General features: G+C 49.9%; 1 protein-coding gene across 1 annotated transcript; it reads left to right on the plus strand.

Moving 5' to 3' along the window:
• The first annotated feature begins 822 nt into the window (after positions 1-822).
• LOC145339602 (protein RD3-like) lies at positions 823-11,432 on the plus strand. Its single transcript, XM_080184104.1, has 3 exons — positions 823-1,276; positions 6,081-6,400; positions 9,646-11,432. The coding sequence occupies exons 1-3, from the start codon at positions 992-994 to the stop codon at positions 9,935-9,937; spliced, it is 897 nt and encodes a 298-aa protein (XP_080040230.1). The 5' UTR covers positions 823-991; the 3' UTR covers positions 9,938-11,432.
• The last annotated feature ends 2,042 nt before the right edge of the window (positions 11,433-13,474 follow it).

A 13,474-nucleotide genomic window follows, 5' to 3' on the forward strand; every position in this document is an offset into this window, starting at 1 on the left:
TACACATCACGCGGCAGTGCGGTTAAACCATCTTTCTCAGGTCAGTCACGTCTAGGAACTCTGAGGGGAGACGGTGGCGGGGTGTGGGGAGTCACAATGTAGGAACATCTTATTGATGGTTGGTGGAAAAACACTGGGTGTCCTTTTGGACTATACATTCCACTCAAAACCAGCACGGGCGGCACAGTGGATTAGCACTGCCGCCTCACTGCTCCAGGGACCCAGGTTCGATTCCTGGGTTGGGTCACTGCCTGTGTGGAGTTTGCACATTCTCCCCGTGTCTGCATTGTTTTCATCCAGGTGCTCTGGTTTCCTCCCATAGACGTACAGATTAGGTGGATTGGCCATGCTCAATTGCCCCTTAGTGTCCAAAGATGTGCAAGTTAGGGGGATTGGCCATGATAAATTGTCCCTTAGTGACTGAAGATGTGCAGGTTAGGTGGATTGGCCATGTTAAATTGCCCCTTAGTGTCCAAAGATGTGCAGGTTAGGTGGACTGGCCATGCTAAATTGCCCCTTAGTGTCCAAAGATGTGCAGGTTAGGTGGACTGGCCATGCTAAATTGCCCCTTAGTGTCCAAAGATGTGCAGGTTAGGTGGATTGTCCATGGTAAATTGACCCTAGTATCAGGGCGATTAGCAGGGTAAATATGTTGGGTTATGGGAATAGGGGCTGGGTGAGATAACTGTTGGCGCAGACTCGATGGGCCTCCTTCACACTGTAGTGATTCTACGATTCTATGATTCTGCCATTGGCAGTCTTGGGGGTGGTGGGGGGTTTGGGGGTGGGGGGGGGGAGTTGGGGGCAGATTACGGTCTAGAAATCCCTTCCTGAACCTCTCCGCCCCTCTCCCTCTCAGACATTCCTCAAAACCAAACCTCTTCAGCCCAGCATCAGTCAGTTCCCTAATATTGCGTTACGCGGCCCAGGGTCATGTTTTGCCTACAACGTGCATGTGGAGTGCTCTGGGGACGTTAAAGAGGCCTCACCAATGTGGGCTGTGATCCCCCCTTCTGCGACAATTCGTGAACTACGTGACCTCCTGCATGTTGACAATAGATCGAGGTGCATAACATCCACCTCTCTGACTCCCCGTCCATCCCACACAGCTCCCACAAGACACTTTATGCTGACACAGGTTGGGATTAGCAACTTAATACCGGATTATCTGCCGGCCAGCGAGGCAATAGTGGTAGACAGAGTGAAAACAGAGGCAGAGGACACAGGAGACAGACGAGAGAACTTCCCTCCCTTCTGTTCCAGCATCACAGCCAAGGTGAGGCCCGCTTTACCATCTTTGTGAAGCATGGGGGTTGGAACCCTTGGGTTGGAACCCTTGGCGTGGGAAGATATGGATTGGGTGAGGGAGAGGGTGGCGCTGGGCCATATCTCACGGTGTGGTTCCGTTTTGATTTGTCGCAGCCAAGCTGGGCGGCACGGTGGCTCAGTGGTTAGCACTACCACCTCACAGCGCCAGGGACCCGGGTTCAATTCCAGCCTCGAGTCCCTGTATATGTGGAATCTTCATGTTCTCCCCGTATCTGCATGGGTTTCCTCCAGGTGCTCCAATTTCGTCCCACAGTCCAAAGATGTGCTGGTTACGTGGATTGGTCATGCTAAATTGCCCCTTAGAGTCCAAAGATGTGCTGGTTAGTTGGATTGGCCGTGCTAAATTGCCCCTTAGTGTCCAAAGATGTGCTGGTTAGGTGGATTAGCTATGGTAAATTGCCCCTTAGTGTCCAAAGATATGCAGGTTAGGTGGATTGGCCATGCTAAATTGCCCCTTAGAGTCCAAAGATGTGCAGGTTAGGTGGATTGGCCATGCTAAATTGCCCCTTAGTGTCCAAAGATGTGCTGGTTAGGTGGATTGGCCATGCTAAATTGCCCCTTAGAGTCCAAAGATGTGCTGGTTAGGTGGATTGGCCGTGCTAAATTGCCCCTTAGTGTCCAAAGATGTGCTGGTTAGGTGGATTGGCCATGGTAAATTGCCCCTTAGTGTCCAAAGATATGAAGGTTAGGTGGATTGGCCGTGCTAAATTGCCCCTTAGAGTCCAAAGATGTGCTGGTTAGGTGGATTGGCCATGCTATATTGCCCCTTACTGTCCAAAGATGTGCTGTTTAGGTAGATTGGCCATGCTAAATTGCTCCTTAGTGTCCAAAGATGTATGGGTTAGGTTGATTGGCTATACTTAGTTGAATTTAGTTTTGCGGGGGAGGAGATGGGGGGGAATTAGCCGGATAAATACGTGGGGGTACTGCTATAGGGTCTGGGTGAGATTGTGGTCAGTGCAGACTCGATGGGCCAAATGTCCTCCTTCTGTACTGTACAGATTCTGTGTTAACCCCATGAAAGGCTGGAGACCCAGAGTTCCCTCATCAGCCAATGTTCTGATCTCTCTTCTGATTGTAACTCCAGGTATTGATCGCTGAAGGCTGGCGGAACACATTTCAGGGAGGACTTAGCAAAGCAGATGGGACATTGGGCTTCATAAACGGTTAGCACTGCTGTCTCACAGCGCCAGGACCCGGGTTCAATTCCTGGCTTGGGTCACTGTCTGTGCTGAGTCTGCACATTCTCCCCATGTCTGTGTGGGTTTCTTTCCACTGTCTGAAAGACTGGTGCATTGGCCGTGCTAAATTCTCCCTCAGAGTATCCAAACAGGTGCCAGAGCATGGCAACTAGGGGATTTTCACAGTCACTTCATTGCAGTGTTAATGTAAGCCGACTTGTGACAGTAGTAAATAGATTTTAAACTAAATAGAGGGGTCAAGGGGATTCTCGGGGGGAGGGTGTGGTATGGGGGGGGCAGGAGGCAGAATTCCACAGACTGACTATCCTCTGAGTTGTCGTACAAGGGGAGATAAACATTTTGGGCTTATACTGACTGGAGTTTAGAAGGATGAGTGGGGAATCTGATCGCGGGGTATAAAAGGGATTGATAGAGTAGACACAGACCAAATGATTCCCCTTGTGGGGCAATCTAGAACAAGAGGTCACAGGGTATAGGTTGAGAGGCAATAGATTTAAAACTGAGATGAGGGGGAACTACTTATCACAGAGGGGAGTGAATGTGGGGAACTCGCTGCCCCATAGCACGGTGGAGTCTGAATCATTGAATGGTTTTGAGAAGTAGATATATTTCTAATAAGAAAAGGATAAGGAGATATGGGGAACAGGTGGGGGGGTAGATTAAGACCAGAGAGAAATCAGCCCTGATCTGATTGAATGGCAGAGCAGGCTCAAAGGTTTGAATTTGCTTCCTTCTGCTCCTAATTCCTGTGTTAAAGTGAACTGCTTGGACAATATGGGTCATCACTGTGAGTGAGAAGTGGCGGAGCCCTCAGGTGTCTTTGTGCAATATAGTTTTTAAGAGGTCCGAAGACAATGACTGAATGGTACACAACCGTATCTATATTTTCCTAATCACAGGTCTAAAGACTGCTGCTCCTCACTACAATATTTATTTTATTATCTATTGTGCAATATAACTTTGTGATATTTCAATGCCTTCAAAAATGCATACAAGCACCAAAGTAGAATTAGATAATGGGTAGTTAGACAAAAGGACACGGTTGAAATGAATGGAAGTGACTCTTGAGGAACATGTGCTGTGTATAACAGATGACTGGTTCACTACACGTCCGTCACACAATCCTGTCCTGGCAATTTCACCTTACACTAAATCTCTAATAGCAACAAAACAAACAGAACTCCAGCCATGACGTCACTCTCTGTTGACAAGATAATTCGGGATAATCTGAGTCCAGATCATCCCATCCATCCAGAATGATACACAAACATGTATTAGGAGTAGGCCATTCGGCCCTCGAGCCTGCTGTACCATTTGATAGCATTGCCTATGTTATACCAGTGGCTACAACTCAGGAGTATTTAATTGGCCGTAAAGTGATTTGGAACATTGTGAAAGGTGTTGTATTAATGGGGAGGCAATTGCCTAGTGCTACCATCACTCGATTATTAATCCAGAAGCTCAGCTAATGTTCTGGGGACTTGGGTTCGAATCCCGCCATGGCAGGTGGTGGAACTTCAATTCAATAAAAAAATCTGAAGATAAGAATCTACTGATGACCATGAAACCAATTTGATTTGATTTATTACTGCGTCATGTATTCATATACAATGAAGGTATTGTTTCTTGCACTCTATACAGTCAAAGCATACCGTTCATAGACAAGGAAACGAGAGAATGCAGAATGTAGGTGTTACAGTCATAGCTAGGGTGTGGAGAAAGATCAACTTAATGCAAGGTAAGTCTATTCAAAAGTGTGATGGCAGCAGGGAAGAAGCCGGTTGGCACATGACCTCAGACTTTTGTATCTTTTTCCCCACGGAAGAAGGTGGAAGAGAGATGTCTGGGGTACATGGGATCCTTAATTGTGCTGGTTGCTTTTCCCAAGGCAGTGGAGAGTGTAGACAGAGTGAATGGATGGGAGGCTGGTTTGCATGATGGATTGGGCTACATTCACAACCTTTTATAATTTCTAGCAGTCTTGGGCAGAGCAGGAGCCCGTACCAAGCTGTGATACAACCAGAAAGAATGCTTTCTATGGTGCATCTGTAAAAGTTGGTGAGAGTTGTAGCAGACATGCCAAATTTCCTTAGTCTTCTGAGAAAGTATAGACATTGGTGGGATTTTTTAACTATAGTGTCGGCATGGGGGGACCAGGATAGATTGTTGGTGATCTGGACACCTAAAAATTTGAGGCTTTTGACCATTTCTACTTCATCCCCATTGATGTAGATAGGGGCATGGTCTCCACTACGCTTCCTGAAGTCGATGACAATCTCCTTCGTTTTGTTGAAATTGTGAGCGAGATTATTGTGGTCGCACCAGTTCACCATTGCCGGTTGTCGGAAAAACCCATCTGATTCACTAATGCCTTTTAGGAAAGGAAATCTGCCATCCTTACCCTGGTTTGAACTACATGTGACTCCAGAGCCACAGCAATGTGGTTGACTTTCAACTGCCCTCCAAGGGCAACTAGGGGTGGGCAATAAATGCTGGCCCAGCCAGCGACGCCTGTGTCCCATGAATGAGTAAAATAAATACATGTAGATTTTGCCTTTCTTTCATTATACCCACAGACTATAGGCAGAGTTACTATAAGCGATGGTGAAATTGGAGGCCCAAATCTCAAAGCATCATTAATCGCACAGCAATTAACTGATGTTAGGTTATGATAAGATTTACAAAATAATTCAACTCTGTAGCTAATACAACCATACCACTCCAACACTCTGGCACCAACTCACAACACTCTATAAGTGGCACCTGCCTCTTTTGACACGAGTGAAACTATCCTTAGAATTTGTCAGTCAGACACTTACAAGTAGCTCAGGAAAAATGTAGATTTTAAAATATTCTAAGTTATCAAATTTAAATATTATAAATTTTGAAATGTAGACCAAATGAATTGTTGATCTGAATTTTTCAGGGAAATTGGGTCAAAAATTCAGAACTGGTCTGATCTCCACTTCCCCCAGAAGCTGTCAGACAAATTGTATTGGACACGACAGCTTATCCACAGGTTCCATAGAATCCCTTCAGTGCAGAAAGAAGTCACTTGGCCCATTGAGTCTGCACCAATTCTCCAAAAGAGCCCCTTATCCAGACCTACCCCCTGCCTCCCTCATAACCCCATTAACCCTATGTATTTATCACGGCCAATCCACCTAACCTACACATCTTTGGACATTAAGGGGCAATTTAGCATGGCCAATCCACCTAATCTGCACATCTTTGAGCACTAAGGGACAATTTAGCACAGCCAATCCACCTAACTGCACATCTTTGGACTGCGGGAGGAAACCGGATGACCCGGAGGAAACCCACGCAGAAATGGGGAGAATGTGTCCACACAGATAGCGACCCAAGGCGGAATCAAACCTGGGTCCCTGACACCGTGAGGCAGGCGTGCTAACCACTGTGCCGCGCTATAGACTCAATTTATGGGCCTCTCTTCACTTCCCCACCATCCCCCCCCCTCCCCATCCCCGCACCCCCCACTTTGCTTCTTCCTGTCTGTGACTGACACTCTCTTTCTCTTCCTGTTCCCAGTCCCCGGACAACCTTCCCTTCAGCATGTTTCTCTCAGCCATTTTTGACTGGACCGACCGCTGCTCGGTCCTCCGGCCCCGCACTGAGGAGGAGCTGGTCACCCACACACTGACCCTGGAGCTAACGGCACAGATGAAGCGGGCCGAGAGGATGCACCGCGAGCGGCAGGCCGAGGACAAACGGCTGAAGCATGGAGTGGACTACAGCTGGCTGATGGCCCAGCCCAAACACGACTACCAGATCTCCCAGAGAGAGCAACTCGAGTTGGAAGAGCTGTGCTCCAAGATCAAGCCCTCCCAGTGTGGGCCCCTTATCCTCAGGTACGCAAGCGTCCTTCACTCACACCCTGGCCACCCCACTTTGGTTTTTTCTTTAGGTTTAAAGTTATTTATCAGTGTCACAAGGGGGGAGGCGATCGGGGACCCAGTAGACTCAACAGGGCGAGTCTTGGCTGACAACCAAGCAGGCAGAATTTGACGGCCCTGTCACTGCCCTTCAGAGCTCCCTCAACTGTGGCAAGACCACAACTTCCCACCGGCTCGCGATAAAATGTTTCATTCTGTGCTCTCTGTGTACTGCATCATGCACTTGTGTCTCTTTTAACTCTCTAGATAAAGCAAATAAAAACCCTTTTTTATAATTTTGCAAACACTAACTTCACGCCGGCACAACCACGCCTGTGGCATTCTCTCTGCCAAATTCACCAGACACCGTGACTGTCCCCCATCGATGTGTGTCTGGTGCTCAGAGGCCAATGCCATTCTCTTCCCCAACTACATGGAGAGCCGCAATCTTGTCCCTCTGTTGCTAAGTTATAGCAACCTAGGGAAGGCGGTGGCCCAGTGCTGTTATTGCTAGACTATTAATCCAGAAACTCCTGATGTTCTGGGGGACCCGGGTTCAAATCCCAACACGGCAAAGGGGGAGCTTGAAATCAATAAAAAAAAACTGGGATTAATAATCTACTGATGACCCATTGTCGGAAAAACCCTGGTTCCCTTTAGGGAAGGAAATCTGCCGCCCTTACCCTGGTCTGGCCTGTGTGTGACTCCAGAGACACAGCAATGTGGCTGACTCTCAACTGCCCCTCCAAAGGCAGCAGGGATGGGCAATAAATGCTGGCCCAGCCAGCGACGCGCCATGTCCCATGAATGAATAAAAAGCGGTCGGCTTACATTAATACTACAATGAAGTTACTGTGAAAATCCCCTCGTCGCCACTGTTACGAAGCAGAGGTTGATCCTCTCTCTCTGAAAACTAAATGTAAACACTCAGTGAGGAGTACTTCCCCTCATAATCTGTTAAAGTGTGTATGAGAAGGGGTTAAATCAAAACTACCACCTGAGACTCTCTCTGGAAAAGCAACAAGTAACTTTTATTTATCTAATTAACAGTGGAAGAGGCTAACTAAACTATTAACAAACCCAATAAAACATAATTCAAATGGAATGCTGTTTAGATAAATATAATTCCCACTTAATAACAAAAAAATAGAATTACTAGTCTCTCTCTAATTTATAACCAGATTTTATCTTCCAGAATCTTTGGTCATCTTTGCTGATTTCTTCTGTTTTCACTATTAAGATGAGGCTTTCTTTTAAGATATAAATGTGGCTGTTATACTGTTCTTTGTTGTTGTTAGAGACAGTTACTGATTATCTCTCTTTCTCTCTCTCTCTCTCACTCTCTCTCTGAAGCTGTGGCAGAGGCAGTGGCTGTCTGGCTTTCTGGAGCTGGGAGCTAGTTCTTACACCACTGATGACATACCAAAATCCCCACAATAGGATTGGTTTACAGATTATCAAGACATCAAATACAAATCTGATAGGCTGCTGCTATTCCAACGCCCGGTTTAAACTGATTGGTTAAAATTCAAAAGCGGCCCATTGTCTTGGCAACACCACTGCCTCGGCTCCCGATAAAATGTTTCACTCTGTGCTCTCTGTGTACTGCATTCTGCACCCGTGTCTCTTTTAACGCTCTAATTATAGCAAAAAAATCCCTTCTTTTATAATTTTACAAACTCACAACTTCACAATAGTCACACTCCGGTGCCTGTTCGGGTACATTGAAGAAGAATTTAGCATGGCCAATCCACCTAACCAGTACGTCTTTAGACTGTGGGAGAAAACCAGAGCACCCGGAGGAAACCCATGCAGACACGAGGAGAATGTGCAGACTCCGCACAGACAGTGACCCGAGCCGGGAATCGAACCCAGGTCCCTGGCGCTGTGAGGCACAGTGCTAACTACTGTGACACCTGCTACTTTTACTTTTGGAAAGTATAGATGGGCTGAGCGGCCTTCCCCCTCACGATCAGAGCATTGAATACAAAAGGTTGGTGAGGCCCCAGCTGGTGTGTTGTGCACCATTCCATTTACTGGAAGAACATAGAACCAAGAAGCAGGAGGAGGCCATTCGGCCATTCTAGCCTGCTCTGCCATTCATTTTGATCATGGCTGATCATCCAATTCAATATCCTGATTCTCCCCCACCACCACCCCCCCCCATATCCCTCGATCCCTTTTGCCCCAAGAGCGATATCTAATTCCTTCCTGAAATCACACAACGTTTTGGCCTCAACTACTTTCTGTGAGAGTGAATCCCACCGCTCTCTGGGTGAAGAAATTTCCCCTCAGCTCAGTCCAAAAAGGTTTACCCCTTATCCTCAAACTGAGGCCCCCTAGTCCTGGACTCCCCCCACCACAGAGACAGAGAAGCAGAGAGAGAGCTACATTGTCCCACTACCCCTGCCTCCCCTCGCTCGATAACCTTCAATTCCTTTGCCTATTGAGACGCGATCTGCCCCAGTGCCTTACAAAATATTCAGCGACCCTCACACCCCACCCCCACCTGCCTTCCTGAGGCCGAGGGTTCCAAAGTCGCCCAATCCTCTGAGATAAGTAGAATTCTCCTCACCCCTACCCTGAAAGCTTCGATTCCCAGCTTGGCTGACAGTCTGGACGAGATCACATGGCCTCGCCAGACCGGAAATTCCTGCCCGAGGTCAAAGGATATTTCCGTTGTCCGCCCCTCGCCCGCTCCGATCCCATGGCGGGTGCGGCGGTTGAGTTCCGGCGTCTGTACGTTCTCAAAGAATTCCTACAGTGCAGAAAGAGGTCATTTGGCCCATCGAGCCTGCACTGACAACAATCCCACCCCAGTCCTATCCCCGTAACACCACATATTTACCCTCCTAATCCCCCTGACATTAAGGGGCAATTTAGCATGCCCAATCGACCTAACCTGCAAGCCTTTGGACAGTGGGAGGAAATCGGAGCACCCGGAGGAAATCCATGCCCTCTGGTTCTGGACTCCCTTAACAACGTGGCAAAAACTTCCTGTCTAAAGACGTGCAGGTCAGATGGATTGGCATGGAGGGGACAGGACAGGTTGTTGGTGGTCTGGACACCCAGAAATTTGAAACTCTGGACAATTTCCACTTCATCCCTGTTGATGTAGACAGGGAGATGTCCTTCACTTCACTTTGTGAAGTCGGTGACTATTTCCTTGGTTCCGCTGACATTGAGGGAGATTATATTCCTGTTGTGTTTCTGGGTTCCAGGTTCCGGAAGCTGTTGCGGGAATTTGAGTGCGAGCTGCACGAGGTTCCCCGGATATTCCGGCTCACCCTGCTGGACTTCATCGAGCAGGAAGAGGAGGAGGAGGCCAGGCAGATCCTCCGGAGACAGGTGGACGGCAAGCGGGGGAACAGCCTCTCGGTCCTCACTCTGCGTTCACGGCTGAAGATCTACCCCTTCTGGCAGGAGGAGAGTTACCAGGGCGGGATGTCGGGACTTCTGTCTGCCCGCAGAGTTCGAAGCATGCCCGAATTTAACATCAGGGAGGACAATTAACACCTACCAGCCTTGTGGGAGCAAGTCATCCGCTCCCAGAAGGGAAAACTCTAGCAGCGACCAGCCAGTGCAGACACTCTGGCCGTCTTGTTTTGCCTCGACACTGTGCGCGCGTGTTTTTTTTCTACTGTTAGAATTAGCACAACTCTACTACTGCTCAGAGCGCGTAGAGCTCACGCTCTGATCCACCACGCAATTATTGTGCAGAGATAGGCCATTCGGCCCATCAGCTGACGTCCCTCCTCCTCCTTTCCATCTCCCCATCTCCCTTGCCTGTTCATTCAGCTCCCCCCGCCCCCAACCACCTCTCTCGTATCAACACTATTCAACCCCAGTGGAAAGGTTACAATGTAGAAGGAGGCCCTTCAGCCCATCAAAGCCCCTGCTGGCTCTTGGTCAGCACAGTTCAGCAGGTTCCACCACTTTCCTTAGTCCCTGGTTTCTCTCCATGTGACCCAGTGATAATATCGCTAGATTATTAATCCAGAGACTCAGCTAACGTCCTGGGGGTTCGAATCCCGCCTCGGCAGATGGTGGAATTTGAATTCAGTAAAAAATATCTGGGATTAAGAATCTACTGATGACCCATTGTCGGAAGAACCCATCTGGTTCCCTTTAGGGAAGGAAATCTGCCGTCCTTACCCCGGTCTGGCCTACATGTGACTCCCAGAGCCACAGCAATGGGGTTGACTCTCAACTGCCCCTCAAAGGGGCAACTAGGGACGGGCAATAAATGCTGGCCCAGCCAGCGATGCCCACATCCCACAAATGAATAAAGAAAAAAATCCCATATTCTTCCCGTTCCCCGTGGGAGCAAGTTCCGCACTCTCCCCACATTCCCACATTCTCCCCCACTTCCCGTGGGAGCGAGTCCCACATTTTCCCCACTCCCCGTGGGAGCGAGTCCCACATTTTCCCCACATTCTCCCCCACTTCCCGTGGGAGCAAGTCCCACATTTTCCCCACATTCCCATATTCTCCCCCACTTCCCGTGGGAGCAAGCCCCACATTCTCCTCCACTCCCCGTGGGAGCGAGTCCCACATTCCCTTTCCCCACTCCCATCCCCAACCAAGATGGAGAGCGATTCCTTTGCCGGGATTCCTGAGGAATTCGATCGTCGGGAATAGGGGGGCTCAGGTTGTGGACTGAACATAAAGGGTCAGCACTGGCAAATATCGGGGCCCTTGTGGGAAGGACACCGTATGAAAATGGTGGAACTGGACTCAGGGGCCTAGATCTGATCCCATTTCTAATCTCTCCAATAAGCGCTCGCAAAAAAGGAAGTCGCCATTGGCGTCTCGGGCCTGTACCTTTGCATTGTATCATCTCGGGATGATTAATTCAATATCTCAACCAACTGACTTTTGTGCACACTTAAAGGACCCTACCCCCCTACCCCCTCGGCTCTCGCAAGCTTGTTTTCAGGTTTATGTTTGTATCTGATTTTAAGGACCAGTGTTGGAAATTTAAATGAATTATTCATATTTAACCAGATGTGGGAACGCTCCCCGTGTGATGTGGTCTGTCCACTACACGTCATCGTCGGATATACTTAAGGAAATATTGTTAAGGGCACACGGGGAACAGGAGAGGGGGGTGGACGCGGGGAACGGGGGGGGGGGGGGGGTGGACGCGGGGAACAGGAGGGGGGGGTGGACGCGGGGAACAGGAGGGGGGGGTGGACGCGGGGAACAGGAGGGGGTCAATGCGGGGAACAGGAGCGGGGGTGGACACGGGGAACAGGAGGGGGGGTGGACGCGGGGAACAGGAGTGGGGGGTGGACGCGGGGAACAGTGGGGGGGGTGGACGTGGGGAACAGTGCGGGGGGGTGGACGTGGGGAACAGGAGGGGGGTGGACGCGGGGAACAGGAGGGGGGGGTGGACACGGGGAACAGGAGGGGGGGGTGGACGCGGGGAACAGGAGGGGGGGTGGACGCGGGGAACGGGGGGGGGGTGGACACGGGGAACAGGAGGGGGGGTGGACGCGGGGAACAGGAGTGGGGGGTGGACGCGGGGAACAGGAGGCGGGGTAAATGCGGGGAACAGGAAAAGATGAACCGTGATCTGATTGAATGGTGGAGCGGATCGAAGGGTTGAATTTGCCCATTTCTGCTCCTAATCCCCATGTTGCTAAGGGTGGGATCCTTTCCCAACCACAGGGAGATGGATGGAGAGGTCCCAAGGCACTCCGCGGTCAGTGAAGTACTTGACCAAGGGTGGTCATGACTGCGGCGCACAGGGAGATCCCATAGTGCAATCTCACCACGAAGGGATGGTCTGTCAAAGCCACACGGATCAAACCGCCACCCAACAGCACATGGAGACAACCTTTTGATTTGATTTATTATTGTCACATGTATTAGGATGCAGAGGTTCGATACAGAGCAAAGATCCCATGACACTGTCCCCCATCAAACACTCCCAGGACAGGTACAGCACGGGGTTAGATACAGAGTAAAGCTCCCTCTACACTGTCCCCCCCATCAAACACTCCCAGGACAGGTACAGCACGGGGTTAGATACAGAGTAAAGCTCCCTCTACACTGTCCCCCATCAAACACTCCCAGGACAGGTACAGCACAGGGTTAGATACAGAGTAAAGCTCCCTCTGCACTGTCCCCCATCAAACACTCCCAGGACAGGTACAGCACGGGGTTAGATCCAGAGTAAAGCTCCCTCTACACTGTCCCCCATCAAACACTCCCAGGGCAGGTACAGCACAGGGTTAGATACAGAGTAAAGCTCCCTCTACACTGTCCCCCCATCAAACACTCCCAGGACAGGTACAGCACGGGGTTAGATATAGAGTAAAGCTCCCTCTACACTGTCCCCCAATCAAACACTCCCAGGACAGGTACAGCACGGGGTTAGATACAGAGTAAAGCTCCCTCTACACTGTCCCCCCATCAAACACTCCCAGGACAGGTACAGCACGGGGTTAGATACAGAGTAAAGCTCCCTCTGCACTGTCCCCCATCAAACACTCCCAGGACAGGTACAGCACGGGGTTAGATCCAGAGTAAAACTCCCTCTGCACTGTCCCCCATCAAACACTCCCAGGACAGGTACAGCACGGGGTTAGATACAGAGTAAAGCTCCCTCTACACTGTCCCCCATCAAACACTCCCAGGACAGGGACAGCACGGGGTTAGATCCAGAGTAAAACTCCCTCTGCACTGTCCCCCATCAAACACTCCCAGGACAGGGACAGCACGGGGTTAGATCCAGAGTAAAACTCCCTCTGCACTGTCCCCCATCAAACACTCCCAGGACAGGTACAGCACGGGGTTAGATCCAGAGCAAAGTTCCCTCTGCACTGTCCCCCATCAAACACTCCTAGGGCAGGTACAGCACAGGGTTAGATACAGAGTAAAGCTCCCTCTACACTGTCCCCCCATCAAACACTCCCAGGACTGGTACATTCTCTCTCTCTCCTGCCCCATTCCCACTCTCTCTCTCTCTCTCTCTCCTGCCCCATTCCCTCTCTCTCTCTCCTGCCCCATTCCCTCTCTCTCTCTCTCCTGCCCCATTCCCTC

This window comes from Carcharhinus amblyrhynchos, unplaced genomic scaffold, assembly GCF_965287045.1.
Source record: "Carcharhinus amblyrhynchos unplaced genomic scaffold, sCarAmb.v2.hapA scaffold_566, whole genome shotgun sequence".
Lineage (NCBI taxonomy): Eukaryota > Metazoa > Chordata > Chondrichthyes > Carcharhiniformes > Carcharhinidae > Carcharhinus > Carcharhinus amblyrhynchos.

Excerpts from the sequence above, each read along its gene's own strand:
- LOC145339602 (XM_080184104.1), top strand. The coding sequence starts at position 992 with ATGTGGGCTGTGATCCCCCCTTCTGCGACAATTCGTGAACTACGTGAC. Across the intron at positions 1,277-6,080 it reads GTTCCAGCATCACAGCCAAG|TCCCCGGACAACCTTCCCTT; the intron begins GTGAGGCCCGCT and ends TCCTGTTCCCAG. Across the intron at positions 6,401-9,645 it reads TGTGGGCCCCTTATCCTCAG|GTTCCGGAAGCTGTTGCGGG; the intron begins GTACGCAAGCGT and ends TCTGGGTTCCAG.